At 38.7% G+C, this 21058-nt stretch overlaps 1 protein-coding gene across 4 annotated transcripts in view; it reads right to left on the minus strand.

Moving 5' to 3' along the window:
- The window catches only part of LOC126299520 (uncharacterized), a 181504-nt gene that overhangs the window by 86573 nt on the left and 73873 nt on the right, over window positions 1–21058 (minus strand). For all 4 annotated transcript variants that reach the window (XM_049991489.1, XM_049991490.1, XM_049991487.1 and 1 more), the window contains 5 exons: window positions 12738–12851; window positions 11543–11664; window positions 9757–10008; window positions 5331–5531; window positions 1934–2217 (listed from right to left, as the gene is read on the minus strand). In XM_049991489.1, coding sequence (XP_049847446.1) covers window positions 1934–2217; window positions 5331–5531; window positions 9757–10008; window positions 11543–11664; window positions 12738–12851 — 973 coding nt within the window. The remainder of the gene's footprint in view (window positions 1–1933; window positions 2218–5330; window positions 5532–9756; window positions 10009–11542; window positions 11665–12737; window positions 12852–21058) is intronic.

Raw genomic sequence — 21058 nt, forward strand, 5'->3', positions numbered from 1 at the left:
CTCTTTACATTTTAACAAAGTTATTTGCTTTTGCTTCTTCTTAATGTATTACTTTCCTTTATTTTGTTAAATGCTAATATTTGACAGAGTGTGTCCCCGCATGAAAATATAAATCACTTTAAATTAAAGGAAAAAAATACTATATGAGACCTATAGCTTGGATGGGTTTGTTAAATGGTAACATCAGTCAACACAAAACACACACAATACCCTGCGCTATGACAAATAACTATACAAATTTGGCTCAAGAAGTTCTAGGACTACCTTGTCACAAAATACAAAGTGGATTTTAAAAAAATGTAATTCATATTTGTGTTCAGCATACGGGTTCTGGAACAGCACAGCAAACATTTTGACTGGAATACGGTTCAGGATTGCACTTACATTCTATTTAATCAATTCAGCATCCTCAAAATGCAAGTGGGATGGGAATGGGAAGGGGTGGGGCTGGGGGTGAAGCTGAAGCTAGCAGGTGTTCAAGGATTGTTGTCCCCCTTTTGGCAAAACCTTATGCACAGAAATGTTACTAAGGGCTGGAGAAGAATAGTAAAGAATAAACATGCACTATCACATACCTCTACATACCACTACACTAAGACAATTGTTTGAAAAACAGTGGGAATACGATAAAGATATCTACAGCCTGTTCATTGATTTTCAATGTGCATACAACAGCATCCACAGGAAGAGCCTATACAATGCAATGCATGACTTCAGAATCCCTGAGAAGCTAGTGAGAATGGTGCAAGCTTGTATGGAAGGGTCAAAGGCAGCAGTACGTTTCCGAAGAGCCACATCACAAACATTCGAGACTGGGGCAGACCTCAGACAAGGTGATGCTCTCTCATGTGTTCTGTTCAATGTCATCTTAGAGAAAGTAATAAAAGAGTGTAGGCAACAGGAGTGGGCTGGAGTAGAGACGGACAGCAACTTCAATTGTCTCCCATATGCAGGTCACATAGTACTACTAAGTGAATCAAAGCACGAGTTGAAAGAAATGTACCAGAAAATGGACAGTTATGCACAGAAGGTAGGGCTCAAAGTGAATCGAAACAAAACAGAGTTCATGCAATTAGGAAGAAGACAAGAGCAGGAAGAATTTCTTGAGATAGATGGCAAGAGGTTCAAGAGAGTACACCAGTTCAAATACTTGGGATCTTGGTTTACATGGACAACAACATAAAAATGGACATCAAGAAAAAAACAGCAGTGGGAATGAAATGCATGCATTCCCTGAGAGAGACGCTCGGCTCTAAATCGATCTCAGTGAACACTAAGATGAAAATCTAAAACACTGTGATATGCCCAGCAGCACTGTATGGTTCAGAAATATGGAGCATGACTAAGTGAGGAAGGGAAAAACTATTAATATTTGAAAGAAGAGTAATGAGGAAGATATGGGGATCAGTTTTAGATCATGGAGAATGGAGGAGGAGGAAAAACGAGGAAATCTACCTTCTGATGCGACAACCAACTATGCTACAGAAGATAAAGAGCAAAAGAATACAACAGGTGGGCCATGAAGCTTGTATACCAGGAAGAAGACAGGATAAGATGGCACTAGCAGGGAAACCAAACACCAAACGACCCATTGGAGGACCAAGGCAGCGCTGGATGGACGACCTGGCAAAGGACTTAGGAGTCCTGGGAATTGAAGAGACATGGAGGAACCGGGCACAACACAGGAAGGAATGGAGGCAGCTATTGGAAGCAGCGCATGGTCTGCAGGGCCTGTGATTGCTGAATATCTATCTATTACATACCTCAAATACTAACAACAGATTATTGCCAGATTTGTTTGAATAATAGAGCCTCTTACTTCTTGGCCAAATATTCTGTATGGCCACTTACTGAACAAAGTGCGTATTGCTAGAATCACGATACAGACATTCATATTTATTGTTATTTTCAAACAGGACAATTCTGTACTTACTTAATACTCCGCTGTGTGAGACGCTGCAGAATGGCCGGGCGTAAACGAGGCTGTCCTCCACGAGAGTTGTTACCACGACCAGTCACCACATGGAGGACACGCCGTGACTGCCCACTTGCTTTGAGTCGCATAATGTGAGCATCCAGGAAACTGTCCAAGAGGCAGACTGCCTCTCGTACATACAACCCGTGTAAGTCTAAGTTGGAAGAATCTGGTGCTGCTGCACTAATCGCTGTTGCTGCACGGCAACTCGCTTCTTCTGCGTGAGTTTTGTGGAGTCGGGCCTTTAAGCAGAAAATGATAATTGGAATCATTATAATGACAGAATATTTACAGCAGGCTGTTCCAATGCTGCCTCATTGGGCACAAATGCCCAAGAGGGCACGTCAGCTCACCTGCAGGCAAGTGCAGGCAGTACACACTATCCACCAAGATTCCAACTCAGAAGCTTTGCCTTTTTGTCAACATGTGCTCAACCAACTTAGCTACTCATGCATTATTCACAACCTCACCCACAGTTTGGGTAGCTCAGTTGATAGAGCACTTTCTGCAAAAGGCAAAGGTCCCAAGTTCAAGTCTTGATCTGGCACACAGTTTTAATCTGTCAGGAAATTTCACATTAGTGCACACTTTGCTGCAGAGTGAAAAATTATTTGTACAGAAAAGCTGCTGGTGGGGAGAATGTACATGGCACAGGTTGTGGGGCAGCTACTTAAGTCAACTACGTACACTGCAACTGGATGGTCCAGTTGGCCTTGTCACAGTTTGATAGTGGTCATCCTTTCGAATGGATCATTTGCTCATGGTCATACCCAAGTGGAATGCTTTGTAGTGGTCACACAGCTAAGTTTATTTATGATGAGGGCACTTTTACATGTCATTATGACTGAGAGGTGAAGGACTGCATCCAAAAACTACGTATTTTTTCACCTCACTTACATGCCTGTCCGCTGTTCAGCGTCACCTGTATTTTTTTGAGTACTAATCTATCCTCTTTACATACCAGCTGGTTATTATTGAACTGACAGTGTCTCAAGTGATGCAGTGCAAGCTGGATTTATTGCAGGACACTGAAACATCTTAGGTGTGTTAATTAAACATTGTGCTTGCGGAACAGGCCGAAAAAATATTAGTTTCACTTTCTGCCACCAGGTGAAACTACGGCACTTTGAGCAGCAGAATGTGAAATGCTTCCCGTTTAGACGTCAGGATGCTGTTTTTCGCTTGGTGATGTGTTGATTTCTTTTGTGAAGTGACTGTTGGTATAAATGGTCGAGAAGGTCGACATTTTTCTGTATGAAACGCAATGCCTAATGGAGAGCGTGCACAGCTGGTAAAGTTGTTTTACAAGAATGGCAGCAATAGTAGTGCAGCATTGCAGGAGTGTTAGCGACAGAAACAGCAGTGATGAGGCCCCATGTCAATAAATGGACTAACGAATATGATCAAGAAATCTGAAGAAACAGGTGAATTAGGTGGTGCAGCAGGGAGAGGGAAGTGGCCCAGGGTCATGGTAGTTGATGATCAAGTTGCTGCAGTTATAGCTCACCGTGCAGCACATGCCTCAAATTCTGCAGGCAGCATTCAAGCTGTGCCACATGAATTGTCTGTCCCCTCTTCAAAAGTTCAAACGATTTTGTGCCACATTTTACGCTGGTACTCCTACAAGATTCAGAATGCACACCAAATGAAGCCCCAAGATAGGCTACAACACCATGACTTTGCCTTTCATTTATTGGTATTCATGGAAATGGATTACATATGGCCGGGGAATATTCTTTGGATGGACGAGGCACATTTTACTCTGCACACAGCTGTGAATGCACAGAACTGTCTGATACGGTGTTCTACTTCACCAAATGTTGTGCAGGAACATCCACTGCACTCAGTTTATGTGACTGTGTGGTGTGGTTTCATACACTGCTTCATTCTGAATCCATTTTTCTTTGAAGAGATGACACCTCATGTCCCTGTTAGGTATACAGTGGTATAAGCTCATTATAAGAATCTCCCTATACAACATGTGATTCCAGCTTTGTAAGAACATAACCGTGTGTACATGATTATTTTCAAACAACACAGAGTGACACCACATATTGCTTGTTGGGTGAAAGATTTGCTTTGAGAAACCTTTGGTAACAATCACATCATCTTTATGCAATTTGAAGATGTGTGGCCTTTCAGATCCTAAATCGACCCAATTTCTGGCTGTGGGGATATCTGAAAGATTGTGCCTATAAGAGATGCATCTGAACTCTTCCTGATCTGAAGGACATCATATGACATTTTGCTCTTATTATACCGGATATGCTGCGAGCAACTAGTAATCATGCCATGTCATGGATGCAGCATGTTGCCGAGTCATAAGACTGTATTTAACACATTATAACTTGTGACCATATCCTATTAAACATGTCAGAACCACTATTATCATGTATTTGATTGTTTCTACCCTTCTCCTACACCCACAACACATTCTGATTGCTTACAGAAACATATTTTCACCTGGTGGCACGAAGTGGAAGTAGTATTTTTTCAGCACACACTGCGAGCACACCAAATAATGAAGATACCTACGATGTTTTAGTATCCTGTGATGCATAAAGCTCACACTGCAGCACTTGGAACACCATCATTGTAATTATAGCCACCTGGTATTATATGCCACAACGGTCTTTTAACTGTCAAATAATGTTTGTAAGGGAAGGCCCATTAAGAGTGTCAATATGAAGAGTTATTTCCCATTTTAAAAAAATCTCATTCATTTTTCTTCACTTGAAGCATACGCCATAATAATATTTACTTCACATATTAGTGCAGTCAAGAGATATTGACACTAAAATTTTGTACCTTTAGTCTGCAGTTCTGATTATATAGCAAATTATATGAAATTCTGTAATGTAATGCAAAATCAAATATTTTCACATGACACCTGGAGAAACAAATTCACTAAAAACTTTGATGAACAAAATATCGTTGTCCATCAATCAGCAAAACAAATAATATGTAAGATTAATAACACCAAAGCATATATTACCTTCCCTAATAAGTGCGCAGACGAGGCATAATGGTAAGAATTGACGACTAAAGCACCTTGTGCAAAAATAAAACCATACAACATTTAAATTGTATGCCCACACAAAGCAGAAGGAATGTTACAAAGGGATAAAGATCTTTTGGTTCAGTTTTTGATCAAACTGAACATCAAAAGCATGAATGAAAAAAATCATGCCTGTAAATTCTAACACTTTTCAACAATTAGTCATATCAAAGCACACTCATTACTATCACAGCATTAGACACAGTTGCAACACAAAAGACACCATTGCTGCAGTTGTTTATGACCATATTGGCACAGATAATTATGAACTAAATGAGAAGCATTACTTGAACGTACCAACTGTGAATAATAATGAGCCACTGAAGGCATTCCTTTTTGGAAAGCTTCCTGTGCTTTCATATGGTATTCACTTCTCCTCCTGTAATGATGTGCAGCTTGTTCTCTGTATCTTTCAACAATATACAACACATTACTGCCTCTTCCGTCAGCTGTAATGTCATCAAAATCTTCTAAGGGACTGGTGGTCTCAAAACCTCTCTGCAAAAAATCAAAATGGAACTCACAACATTTCCAACACAAAAGGCTCACATAAAATCAGATTTGACCAAGCATAACAAACTTTATGATACAATACTAGAGGAAAATTCCTCGTACATATTTTACAAGATTGATAAATAATCCAGGAAGAATTATAATCACTTGTTACAGCATTTTTTCTTTTTTTTTCCCTTAAGACTGCTAAACAAAATTCAACAAACTGTACATTTAATAACCTCTATACCTGTTGTTCAAGTTATCACAGATCTCCACAAATTATAGCAGTAGCTAGCTCAAACAGCCAATGCATACCTGCTGTTCTGTTATCTAGTTTATTTTAGTGTTTTGCATGCCTCTGAAAAGGGGTTGTGTGTTTCTACTTGTATTTTAAGATCATTAATAATTTTATTACAATATGTTTTTAAACACAAAATCCACAGATGCTCACAGCAGTAGGTAATTCAAATGGTTAAACATTACTGCTTGAGCTGGAATAGGTTTCCTAATCTAAAGGTCCAGTAAGGAAGATGAGTGCTGCTTTTGTAATCCTCTTTTAACTGAAATTTTTGCTCTAATTATTATTTTCTACTTTTTAAAATAATGGTCACTACACTTTAGGTATAAATATTAATATTGTGGTATTATAAAGACACTGAATTGCATGTTTAGTGCTTTGAAATGTGGACGGCAAACAATACTTTGCAGGGAGAAACTGATAGTAATGAGGCTATAGTGGACACTGTCCCTTCTATCTCTTTCACATGGTCCCTCTTAGCCAAGAGTGGAACGTTTCTGGACAATAATGACTTCTGCCTCTCCAATGGTTCCATGAAAACCTCTACCCATATGAACCCATTAACCGTCAAGAGTATCCTCTCTTTTATAGTGGAAATCTATTCCATGCCAAAAATGTCAACCATATGGTCTGGCCACAAGTGTATGGCACGTCACTAGTGATCTCCCATGAATACCCATATGTTCCCCTAATTATCCAATCATGTCAACAAACTAGATATAAAGTAGCAACCACCTCAAACTCTCTTTACGCAATATCACCCCATAGTGGAATAACATAATCACATTTTTATCTTGGTATTTGCCTGCATTTCACCATGCACTATATTTTGCCACCTACCCTATCTATGAAACATCCTAGCTCACCTTTATGCCACACATACTCACAATCCATGGCACATTGGTTGTATCCCCCTGGAAAACCCCTGTGAAAGACCTCTCCTACAGAAACACCCTGAACACCCTATTCCAGTCCTATCACAGGTCTATCCTATGTATCACAGGCAGGGCCTCCTACGAAAGCAGTCACCTCATATACCTATGCAGGTGTAACTTCTGCATGGCCTTTTATGTGAGCATGACAACCACCCTTATGAGGAGGTAGAACACCTCTGTGATGAGTTACAGAACTGGCAACTGACAGTAAAATCCCACAACAACATGATAGTGGAGGATATTAATGTGAAAGTATGACAAAAACTAAAAGTACAAGTCTTCAATGGGACAGTTTGAATTTGACAGCAGATATGGCACGAAGTCATAAATTCATATAATTTGTCAAGAACAAATAGAAGATGAATTTGGCAAGCAATAAATGGAACAAACAAATTGGCCAGGAAACAGATTGGAGTCAAAGGCAGGATAATAATAATCATCAAAATGAGATACAAATTAATGAGTCACATGGCCAAGAGGGCCCAAAAAAGTTCTTTGCTATACGCAAAGAGATAAGGGAAGACCGGGACAATAGCCTAATAGGAATTAGGTACATAACATTAGATAACATGAGTGGGAGTCACTCAAGAATAAAAAATTCTAGAGGTGGCCTTTGTCTAGCATTGGATGTCAAATGCTGGTGGTTGTTGTTGTTGTTGTTGGGTGGTGGTGGTGGTGGTGGTGGTGGTGGTGACGACACTATAGAATTAAGGTAAGCAAGGTATATCAGCTTTTTTTTAAAAAAATTGCATCACCTATGTACAAAACATTCACAACACAAATATTTAATTAGGTGCTTCAGCAGTTCAATAGTTTACCCCTTCCAAGTGAATTTGTTATAAAGTTGTAATTTCAGAATTTCACATTGACTGCCCCTTCTATTTGCATGCCTACAAATTTTATGCTTATGGTAGGTGGAAACTTCTTACAAGTTATGAACTATATATAGTGAATAAATATTCCAAAATGACCTGACAGAAAGAGGCAAGTAGGCAGTAAGTGCATGGACTTACATCATGCGGGCACATGCTGTACACAATACGGATGTATTGTGTGTGTGTGTGTGTGTGTGTGTGTGTGTGTGTGTGTGTGTGTGTGTGAGACTTATTCATAGTGATAGTGAATATGAATGGCACACATTCCACAAGGATGGCTCTCATAATAAAAAGTGTGTTGGCATCCATAAAAAAGGTTTAAATACTTATTGCCAATAGTCAAGCAGCTTGTTAATCATTTGTAGTGATCCTCATTGCAATCAATGCAAGTGCTATCAACAAACTAACCATCATCTGACACCTTCTGCATAAGGAACACATCTATAAAGGAAATAATTTTAGTGAAAAAAAAAATTCATGTCAAACTGCAGTACTTGCATAAAATGTATGGCCATTACAACCAGCCCATATCATCATGTTTATTGGCAACAATGATGAGCAGAGATGTTGTACTCTCTCAGGGATATCCTTCACTGATGAGGATGAGACATTGTGTTTGTATTAATCAGTTCATTCAACCACAGCATAATAACAAGGAATATTTTGATGTGACAGGTGGGCCTGCGACGCAACCTCATGGGCTGAAGAAGGGCTGAGTTGACAGTGATCGGCCCGTCAGAGATAGGCCAGCTACAGCACACCCATGATGGGCTAGCACTGAATATGTGTAGTCAATGCTGAACATAGATGCCTATCTTCTTCACCCTGACATAGTAATCTATCAATGTACATCACATTGTTATCCTTGGTCCATCTATCTGCTCAATGAATATTTTTGGGGTAATCAAGAACTCGCTATGTGCCACTGAACTTACAGGCTACAGTTTTGCTAAGATTGGACTTCTCATTGACTAATATCTTCTGTTTCCAGAAATTTTCAACTGTTCTCGTGTACATTACATAGAGTAGCTGTCTCAACTATAGTAAAACACTAAAGTAACAATGTTAAATCACTTATGTAGGCTAATGAAATATGCTACTTTGAAAAAGGAGCAACGTATGTTACAAATATTGTCGTGAGCGGACTTCCAGCAGCTGTGCTTTTCATCTATGTTTACATTAACAGATAACAATTATAAGTCCACTAAATATGCATTATTTCTTGCTTAAGTTGACTTCAGTTTTCAAAGTATGTATGTACTTGACAAATATGAGTCTTCTGCCAGCTGTTCACTAATGGGCAGATCAGAATTCCCTCCACAAATTTTTTAGTCAATGCTTGCTTGAACTAAAATTATTGGTGACATTTAAAATGTCATTCTCTGCTACTTGTATTCCAGGATGGAAAATACAAAGTCTTCTTAATAAACAAATTAGTTGTCCTGTTGGAAACAAACTCAAAAAGAAACCACAAAACATGTGCATTATGGGTTATGGGGGTCCCTTCCTGTTCCTTTTATGATCTCTGAATTCCTAAAAGCCATTATTATTGGATAGGCACAGACAGATCTTTTCCACAGTACAGATGCAAACACATTTAGAATTCCAAGTGCCAACAATCCTTTTATGACAAAGGATGACCTTGGCCACATTGCATAATGATACAAAGAAGTCGTGCATTTGTAAGGATCATTTCCATTCAGTAAATAAGCTTTGATTCCTGAAGATGAGCACAAGTACCTCAAAACATGTTGCAAATAAATTAATGTTACACCATTAATAACTAATAAAAAGTGTTACTGGTTGTGGACTACACATATTACCTTTATTATAATATTCACAGATAACCATTACTGCCAAATGGCAAATAATAATTCTTTACGTGGCGCTTACATTTAGTCAGCACACAGGATAATGAGTTTTACACTACTTACTTACAACAGATCAAAAAGGAAACAAACTTTTTTCGGACACAACTTCACACAGAAAACTTTAATACTCTAAATACAAAAAATAAAGTAGCAAAAGCTTCTGAACATCTTTGTTATAGCATATGAGAATTGTAAGTTGAAAACAGTTGACCCTTCTGAACTAAAAATTTAAGATCCAACAGCACTCACCTTCACAGTTTCTTCTGCAGCTTCTATCAATTGGCTACGATGTTCAGAAAGAGCTTCTGGGCTCATTGCAACCTTTGCTTCTTCTTCACTCGTGGAAGCTATAAGTACAGCCAGTGTGTTATCAAAAGAGTTACCCGTAGAACTGAATACATCGAGAATTGCCTCTTTACGGAATGTTGGGAACATTTCACATAAAATTTTTTTAGATAACTTTATCGCCAATGTTTCCTTTGTTTCATGATGAGAAAATGTCTGAAAAATAAATGGTATGTGCATGCTATTAATTTCCAATTTCTTGTTTTGTAAAAGAATTTCAAGAAAAATTATAATCAATTTTATGTATTACAATACATTCAATAAATTTCATATCATTAGATCACCTTAATGTAACAAATGAATGTAAAACATACACTGAACAACCATTTTTATGGTGTTTTAGATATGTGTACAATGGTAAGTAATAAGTGTTTTCAGAATTTCCTTAATAAAGAAGCTTTTTGCATTTTATTTACATCTAGTACAATTTTATACCATTTTTATCCACAATCATCCTTCTGCACCATAATCAGTTATATCCTTGTTTCATAACATTATTTTGCTCTTTGGTTAACACCTTGCAATGAGCTATTGACCTTGATGTAGTTTCAAGCTTTGATTAACAATTTTCAAACACATCTGTTCATAACCTTTTGGGGTGCAGCTCATAAATTCTATCAACTGCAGCACACAATTTTCTTTCTAGGCAGCTCTTGATATACTATTCTCCTTAACCTTATCTCTGTGGTTTTAATATAGATTTCTAGTACTAAAATGAGTTGTATATAAACTACTTATGGGTTGGCAATGAGATTTGGAGGGGGGTGGGGGTCGGACAGGGTAGGAAGTGAGAGTGAGACAAAATGAGAGTGACAGTGGCAGTGAGACTGTGAGAGTGACAGTGGCAGTGAGAGTGTGAGTGTGAGTCAAGTGGCAGGGAGGAGGTGGGGGCTGGGGGCAGTTGGGTGCCTCAGTCTCAGGCTGACATGGATGCGGAATGAAATCTGTCAAGCCATATTCAAATTATCCAAACCGCCTCTGCTTCAACACATTTACGGAATACAAAGTAAACCTGAATTTCTCATCTCAGTTATATTTTGGCAGCACTTACATCTATTTGTTCATCTAATATATTTCTGCTTCTCAAATCACTCATTAATAGCACATGTGTAGCTGTCTGGCACAGATTATTATTTTCAACTTTGCACTTGATATAAGTTTGTCATTCATCACTGCCCTGTGGTATCGCACTGACTACTTCTCTCTTTTGCTAGATCCACATTCCTAATTTCCTAATGCTCTCTCTTACCCCTCCCCCTCTCCTTTACCCATCTGCAGCAAACTCTTTACAACCTCTCCCCCACACACTCCACCCTTTCAGATCCATTGCTCAACAAATCCTTCACCAGAGATGGCCTCAAGAAGCCACACATTTTGCTCAAATTCATTTCTCTACCACCACCACCACCACCACCACCACCACCACCACCACCACTACTACTACTACTACTACTACTACTACTACTACTACTACACGTATTTCTTAATGGGAAAAATATGTTTCAGCAATTATAAACATCGCATATATTTACTGAACAGCTGAAATGAAATTACTGGATCAAATGTGTAGGGAGCCAAATTTTTAAAGCCACTAAAACAACATCCAACCTTTTGGAACCACAAAGCATATCAAAATTCAGAACACTTTCATTAGCAGCTAGTGTTGTGACTGCAGTTTGAACTAATGTACCTGGTCAGCTTTATACAACGCCAATGCCATCTCCATATCCATAATTTCTCGAAGATCTGGGACCTTTTCATCTTTAGAACGCCTTCCATAGCTTTCTTGTATTTTCCTTGCAAGTTCCTCATCTATAAAACAGATGGAATAAATATTAATGTATCATTTCTCGCATTTTTGAAGGTCTATTATCTTTGCTTTAGGATCAGTTTGTGTGACTTTCAAAAATATAGTTCATAGTTTATATTTTATGCAAATATAATTCTAATTCTAATGCATGTGTGAAACAACCATTACTCTCTCTCTCTCTCTCTCTCTCTCTCTCTCTCTCTCTCTCTCTCTCTCTCTCTCGACACACCCACACCCCACACACACGACATCACTACAGAAGATATATTTTAAAATTTTATGATATGTATGCAGTTTCACTAAAATGTGTAACAAGATTCTCAGATGATGCAGTAATTTTAAAATATCCATCACTGGTATCACCATGATGTACAGTATCCCCATTTAAAACACGATGATATTTTCTTACCAGAAAATAAAATGTATTCTGTTAAAATGTAACATATTGATATTTATAGAGCACAAGTGCCGGTAACTTCCCTAATAACTACAAGTATTCTTAAGAAGTCTTTGCTATGCAAGAATACAATTACATAATTACATTAACACATGCACTCCAATTACTGGAGTGTTGTGAGACAAGCATGTACATTACTCCAGTGCCTGCTTGAAATGGCATTTCAAAGAAATATCTTGAAATCACAATTGGTAGCTGCATTTTCTAATGTGGCTAATAATTATGACACTGACTGTTTGCTAAATAGTAATTTAAGTCTGAAAATATGAATTTCATTTCAACAGTCAGTAAATGATATTGTTAATTCTCATTGGAAGCCATAGTCCTGAAACTGTTAAAACCTCTGTCAACTCTCACACACCTATTTCTTTCAGATAGAATCTGATGGCTCCCATTTCTTAACAATCCTTTAAGATAGAAACACATTTTCCATGATCAGGAGTGCTCTACAATGACAAATGCAAATCAATAGAATCTAAGTTTCTTAACATGTATTATGCTGCCACAATTAACATTAGGTGAAATGAAGTTTTTAAATGTATGAGCAGCACACTTTAACAATAGCTGTAAAGTGATATATGTAAATTTAATACAATAACCATATTTTGAGAACTGCACCTTCTTTAATCATAACATCCTGCTGTTGTTTAATCTGTTCTTCTTCATGCTTCATAAGATAGTAGTGGATCTGAAGTGCCAGGCAGAGAGGGAGCTTCACTGTTGCAGAAGTTTCTGGAAAATTAGTAACCTCATTAAATTATGAGTATAACTACTGTTAATTTAAGAAACAATTCCAGTGGAACTGACTTTTCTTTAAATGTGCTTAATAAAATTGTGATAAAATTTGAAGCAACTTAAAATTAATGTTGACAGACATCAGCACTTATTGTTAAATTGTATGTCAGAGATATTAGTCTGCTTCCTGTTTCTATAGTATACCTACATCTCCATTTACATGTGGTGGATGGTACCTCTGGTATTACTAATACTTTACCCTTTCCCTGTTTCATTTGCAAATGGTGCACAGAAAGAATGACTACTGATAAACTTCTCTAATAGTCTCATAGTCATTTCACGAGACAATTGTGGCATACCCATGTAATCCAGGACACTGGGACGCTGTCGTGTGTATGAGCTATATAGATCAACCACAGATTCATTTTTTCCGTAAGCTCAGAAACATCCACAATAGAGATCAGAAACGGAGGTAGCACAGGTTCAATGTTGAGGGTTGCATACATTAGAAATCAAGGCGCCACTGTTATGGCGCTCTATATTGGCGTCTCTCCTTCCCGCTATAGTTCCACTAGTATGACAAGACTGAGACTGGTAGTGTTGCACACACTTCCGACTCATCGACTCATAACTTCTTAGTGAAGCATGCATGAGAATAAGACTAGCCATGATGTAATAGGGAAGCTGAGTGCACAATCTTGCTGTTGTCATGTAGCTCCTACAGGGCGAAAATGGCCATCTCTTAGGAGCCAGATGGCCTCCAATGAAACTGTGTTTTGTGAGACTGTACAGAATGTAAAACAAAAATTAAGTGATGCAATGTAAATAATAGCAAATGTGCTACAGAAGAGAAAGAGTGATGTCTGGAAGAAAGTTTGACGCTGTAGTCCAAGCTGCAGATGCAAAATTTACAAAATTTGTCCAGTACAAACAAAATGGTTGTATTCTTGTTTATTCCATACATCCACCATGAGAAAACATGAATGTTCCATAAAACAAAAACAGAGCAAAGAACAATGTCAGTGTTACGTCACCGCAACCAAAAAGTGTGCTATTTGTGATTCAGTGGTACTCATGTGCTGCGAAGAAATTAGACCAATCAGTATGGTTTATGGCTCTGGTTTCAAAAAGGTAGCCCATGCACTTATATCTGTCTGCTCTGAAGTAGGTTGTGAAGTTTATGTGAAGGCTATACTACCTCATCCTGCTAAGATTAAGAATCAAGCAATTTCCAATGCAGATTCTATTAAAAAAGGTGTGGGTTCCAAAAGTTACTGCTGCTACTACCTGTAAAAGGTTCTCTTACCTAAGACATATGTGGATGGATGATGCACGTAAAATAACCTACATTGCAATGCCTATCCACTATTAGCAAAATGTGACATACGAAAAGGAAAAGCAATGTACGGTTTACTGCCCCCCCCCCCCCCCCCCACAATGTGTTCATTAATGTTAATGCTATTCATGTAGACATGTCCCGCAAACTGACTCATTCCGCATCATTTTGATAAAAAAAATTATTCAAATGTGATTTCCCCCCATTGGCATAATTGAACAGTAGTGGATCTCTTCACCTATTTACACACAATACAGGGTGTTACAAAAAGGCATGGCCAGACTTTCAGGAAACATTCCTCACACACAAATAAAGAAAAGATGTTATGTGGACATGTGTCCAGAAATGCTTAATTTCCGTGTTAGACCTCATTTTAGTTTCGTCAGTATGTACTGTACTTCCTCGATTCAAATTGTAAATTTTCACAATCAACATGTGTGGGCTGATAAGAATCCGCACGCAGTTGTGCAATCACGTCATCAACACAGATTTTCTGTGAACGTTTGGGAAGGCATTGTTTGTGATGTCTTGATTGGGCCCCATGTTCTTCCACCTACGCTCAATCGAGCACGTTATCATGATTTCATACGGGATACTCTACCTGTGCTGCTAGAACACGTGCCTTTACAAATATGACACAACATGTGGTTCATGCATGATGGAGCTCTTGCACACTTCAGTCAAAGTGTTCGTACGCTTCTCAACAACAGAGTCAGTGACCGATGGATCGGTAGAGGTGGACCAATTCCATGGCCTCCATGCTCTCCTGACCTCAACCCTCTTGACTTTCATTTATGTGGGCATTTGAAAGCTCTTGTCTACACAACCCCGGTACCAAATGTAGAGACTCTTCGTGCTCGTATTGTGGACGGCTGTGATAAAATATGCCATTCTCCAGGGCTGCATCAGCGCATCAGGGATTCCATGCGACAGAGGGTGGATGCATGTATCCTTACTAATGGAAGACATTTTGAATATTTCCTGTAACAAAGTGTTTGAAGTCACGCTGGTACATTCTGTTGCTGTGTGTTTCCATTCCATGATTAATGTGATTTGAAGAGAAGTAATAAAATGAGCTCTAACACGGAAAGTAAGCGTTTCCAGACATATGTCCACATAACATATTTTCTTTCTATGTGTGTGAGGAATGTTTCCTGAAAGTTTGGCTGTACCTTTTTGTACCCTGTATGTTAACATTTATTTATGTTCATAGTCAACTGCCAGTACCTGCATCAGTCATTCATCCTCCGGAGGTCTTCCTGCATTTCTGTACAGTCTTCTGGCATTATAATCTTCTTATATGCAACATCATCATTTGCAGAAATCCTCATGGAGTTTCTGATGTTATCCACTAGATCATTTATGTAAATATAAAAAGTAATGGTCCTGTAACATCTCCTTGGGGTATTCTATAAATTACTTTTACATTTGTTGATTTCGTCCCATTAAGAATAAGTTCACAGGCTCCAATGGACAGTGTCATTTTGAATAAAATAATTTTGGGTAGTGGGTCACATCACTGTAATTACATGACACTATAATGACATTGCCCAATACCCACAATAATTTTATTCAAAATAATGTATAATAATAATAGAAAGTCCATACACAAATCTGGTTCAATAGTCAGTAAGCTAATATTCTGCTTACTGAATGACAGTGCAGAACTATATCAAATGCCTTCTCAAAGTCATGGAACATGATGTCACCTTGGTTGCTTTTATCTGTAATGCTTTGGAATTCATGAATGAACAGAGAGCTGTGTTTTCCAAAATTTGTTTACGGAATCACTCTTGGTTTTTGCAGAGGAGGTTTTTGTTCTCCAAACATATGTAATTGGTGAGCACACAACGAGTTGCATAAGTCTGCAACAGAATGAAATCATTAATAGATACCTATAATTATGTGCTTCAGTTCAGTGACCCGTCTGGAACTCCTGAATGACCTGTGCTTTTTCCCCACTTATGCGGTACCCTTCAGTGTCATAGTGACTATGATCAACTACTGTTTGAAAGGGAGCAATTTCTTTTGCACAATGTATATAGGTTCTGACAGGTATCTCATCTGGTCCATATTCCTTTCCGCTATTTAGAAATTTAACTAATTTTCTATTCCACAATAACTTGCCTCAATATCTGCCATCTGAGTATTCGTGCAATGATTTAAAGGAGCAACCATATTATGATCTTCTGCAGTAAAACATTTTCTGAATAACAAATTAAGTATTTCGGCCTTCTCTCTGTCATCTTCCGTTTCAGCGCCATTATGGCCAATGTGCAATTAATGGACGAGTTTGATCTGTTTACTGACTTTACGTAAGACCAATCCTTCTTAGGTTGACAAAATATGCTTTCAAACTCAATGAACATTTCTAGTGCTGTTCTCCTTACGATTATTTCGGCTTCATCCAACTTTTGTTTGTCAACTGGACTTTGATTTTATTTAAATCTGTGATGAAAATCTCTCTGCTTCCCTATTAATTTTCCACACAGCTTTTGTACCAAGGTGGGTCTTTTATCATCCCTTGCAACCTTGGTCAGCACATACTTACAATATTCTCCAAGCATTCCTGAGGAAGGTGGTCTCTAAAAGTATCCAATTACTATGTTTAACCCACCCTTGATGCTTACCTTTAGCCAGATTATTTCACATTTGGATTATGTTGTAATCTCACAAGATATTTTCGAATTCTTTATGGCAACAAATACATCACCATCATTGGCACCTGTCCTTCCCCCGCAATATACGGTCCAATTTGGATGTAGACTTCTGTTGTTATTTGCTTCTAATTTCGGTCAGCTTTCTGTTCTTAACACTAGGTGAGCATTATTATGTTTAATAAGCAATACTACTTCTGGGACCTTACCATGGATGCTCCTCCAGCATATTTCCAATCTGTAAGAACAAAAGTACTGTAAAGTTGCTGAACTTTTCATTTTCGGCCTGCATATCAACACTGACCCTCAGAAGGGCTTCCTCCAACTTGAAAAACTCTATATGCATGGCACATGTACTCTACTACCCAAGTAGCCACTTCCCAATTCTCCTCCAACAGTGGAGATTGAGAATTTTGTATCCGGTGGGTGGGTGGGTGGGTGGGTGGGTGGGGGGGCAGGATTGACACAGAATTGAATGAGTCTCTGGCTTAGATCTTCAGCTTGGCTCCAAAGTAAAAACTGTAAATGTTTCTGTGTACAATTCTACAAACAGTGTGCTGCATTCCATCCCATAGACGAAGCTAGCTGTCTTCACCAATTAATCCAACCATATAAAGTAACTGAGGATATCTCAGAACCTAGGCAGCAAGTGTCATTTGTGCTGACATGAGATACTATTTGCTGCTGTTTTCACCCACTGCGTTCAACAGCAGGTGGCAGAATTCCTCTATACCTTGGCAAGCAAACAGAGATCGCATTATCTTTCTTTCAGGACCTGCTTGCCATTTCCCTCAAGGGCTCCCTTGTTAGAACTCCCAGTGATTAACAAACCCACCCTTTGTGATTGTCCAGTAAAATCGGCCATTGGCTCAACAAACAAGGCATTCTGTGTTCACCCAGATATGTTCTCACATTTGTCTTCCACCCAAAGAGTTGCGAAGCCACCACTGTCTGCAATTTTCCCTCCAGAGATTAAAAACTTGTCAGATGTTTCGCATCTGGAGGTGCAGTGGCACTGGGGTTGCCAGTAGAGTCCAGAGGCACCAGAGGTGCCTTAACTTTCATCACTGGTGCCCAAACATCACTGCAGCTTACAACAGTATACTGAAGCCTGTTGACCATCACCACCACAGTTCTAGCTGTTTCTAGACACAAACTAACTAACAATGTGTGGGCACACAACAAACACAGTCCCTATCTGTTTCTTATTGCTAAACAAAAATATAAACCAGCTGTCATACCTTTTAGATAGTGCTGATGGCTACTAAACAATGTCATAAAATGGAAAGTGCAAATGGTCATTCGGCTTCAATAGAATAAGAAATAAAAAAAAACATTAAAAAAAAACAATCTTTTACAAATGTGAAGATCTTGTTTAAAATGATCCACATCATCAATCTGGGACACAAAACATAATTTGTTGTGATACAGAATAGTACATGCAAAAGTGTACACCAATATACAGTAAAACTAGATCAAAGCGGAATGTGTATAATTCAGAAATCTGTACAAACCGTACAACTATTTAAGTCCCGATGCATTCAATACACTATTATAAGCCCCTTCATGAACCATGTACCTTGCCGTTGGTGGGGAGGCTTGCATGCCTCAGCGACACAGATAGCCGTACCGTAGGTGCAACCATAACAGAAGGGTATCTGTTGAGAGGTGAGACAGCCGTGTGGTTCTAGACGAGGGGCAGCAGCCTTTTCAGTAGTTGCAGGGGCAACAGTCTGGATGATTGACTGATCTGGGATTGTAACGCTAACCAAAACGTCCTTGCCATTTTGGTACTGCAAACAGCTGAAAGCAAGGGGAAACTACAGCCGCAATTTTTTCCAATGGCATGCAGCTTTACTGTATGGTTAAATGATGAAGACGTCCTCTTGGGTAAAATATTCCGGATGTAAAATAGTCCCCCATTCGGATCTCCGGGTGGGAACTACTCAGGAGGATGTTGTTGTCAGGAGAAAGAAACAGGCGTTCTACTGATCAAAACATGGAATGTCAGGTCCCTTAATCGGGCAAGTAGGTTAGAAAATTTAAAAAGGGAAATGGATAGGTTAAAGTGGGAATTAGTGAAGTTTGGTGGCAGAAGGAACAAGACTTTTGGTCAGGTGAATACAGGGTTATAAACACAAAATCAAATAGGCGTAATGTAGGAGTAGGTTCAATAATGAATAAAAAAATAGGAGTTTGGGTAAGCTACTACAAACAACATAGTGAACGCATTATTGTGGCCAAGATAGACACGAAGCCCATGCCTACAACAATAGTACAAGTTTATATGTCAACTAGCTCCACAGATGACGAAGAGATTCATGAAATGTATGATGAGATAAAATAAATTATTCAGGTAGTGATGGGAGACGAAAATTTAATAGTCATGGGTGACTGGAAGTCAATAGTAGGAAAAGGAAGAGAAGGAAACATAGTAGGTGAATATGGAATGGGAGTAAGGAATGAAAGAGGAAGCCGCCTGGTAGAATTTTGCACAGAACACAACTTAATCATAGCTAACACTTGGTTCAAGAATCATAAAAGAAGGCTGTATACATGGAAGAAGCCTGGAGATACTGGAAGGTTTCAGATAGATTATATAATGGTAAGACAGAGATTCGGGAACCAGGTTTTAAATTGTAAGACATTTCCAGGGGCAGATGTGGACTCTGACCACAATCTATTGATTATAAACTATAGATTATAACTGAAGAAACTGCAAAAACGTGGGAATTTAAGGAGATGGCACCTGGATAAACTGAAAGAAGGTTGTAGAGAGTTTCAGGGAGAGCATTAGGGAACGATTGACAAGAATGGGGGAAAGAAACACAGTAGGAGAAGAATGGGTAGCTTTGAGAGATGTAGTAGTGAAGGCTGCAGAGGATCAAGTAGGTAAAAAGACGGGAGCTAGTAGAAATCCTGGGGTAACAGAAGAAATATTGAATTTAATTGATGAAAGGAGAAAATATAAAATGCAATAAATGAAGCAGGTGAAAAGGTATACAAACGTCTCAAAAATGAGATCAACAGGAAGTGCAGAATGGCTAAGCAGGTATGGCCAGAGGACAAATGTAAGGATGTAGAGGTGCATATCACTAGGGGTAAGATAGATACTGACTACAGGAAAATTAGAGACCTTTGGAGAAAAGAAAACCACTTGTATGAATATCAAGAGCTCAGATGGAAACCCAGTTCTAAGCAAAGAAGGGAAAGCAGAAAGGTGGAAGGAGTATATAGAAGTTCTATACAAGGTTGATGTTCTTGAGGACAATATTATGGGAATTGAAGAGAATGTAGATGAAGATGAAATAGGAGATATGATACTGCGTGAAGAGTTTGACCAAGCATTGAAAGACCTATGTCGAAATGAGGCCCCAGTAGTAGACAACATTCCGTTAGTACTACTGACAGCCTAACAAAACTCTATCATCTAGTGAGCAAGATGTATAATGCAGGCGAAATATCCTCAGAATTCAAGAAGAATATAATAATTCCAATCTCAAAGAAAGCAGGTGTTGACAGATGTGAAAATTACCGACTTCTTAGTTTAACAAGCCACGGCTGTGAAATATTAACATGAATTCTTTGCAGACGAATGGAAAAACTGGTAGAAGCCGACCTCGGGAAAGATCAGTTTGGATTCTGTAGAAATGTTGGAACACGTGAGCCAATACTGACCCTACAACTTATCTTAGAAGAAAGATTAAGGAAAGGCAAACCTACATTTCTAGCATTTGTAGACTTAGAGAAAGCTTTTGACAATGTTGACTGGAATACCCTCTTTCAACCTCCGAAGGTGGTAGGAGTAAAATACAGGGAGCAAATGACTATTTACAATTTGTACAGAAACCAGATGGCAGTTATAAGGGTTGAGGGGCATGACAGGGAAGCAGCGGTTGGGAACAGAGTGAGACAGGGTTGCAGCCTCTCCCAGATGTTATTCAATCTGTATATTGAGCAAGCAGTAAAAGAAACAAAAGAAAAATTCGGAGTAGGAATTAAAATCCAGGGAGAAGAAATAAAAACTTTGAGGTTTGCCGATGACATTGTAATTCTGTCAAAGACAGCAAAGGGCTTGGAAGAGCAGTTGGACGGAACTGACAATGTCTTGAAAGGAGGATATAAGATGAACATCAACAAAAGCAAAACAAGGATAATGGAATGTAGTCGAATTAAACTGGGTGATGCTGTGGGAATTAGATTAGGAAATA

This window comes from Schistocerca gregaria, chromosome X (genome assembly GCF_023897955.1).
Source record: "Schistocerca gregaria isolate iqSchGreg1 chromosome X, iqSchGreg1.2, whole genome shotgun sequence".
NCBI lineage: Eukaryota > Metazoa > Arthropoda > Insecta > Orthoptera > Acrididae > Schistocerca > Schistocerca gregaria.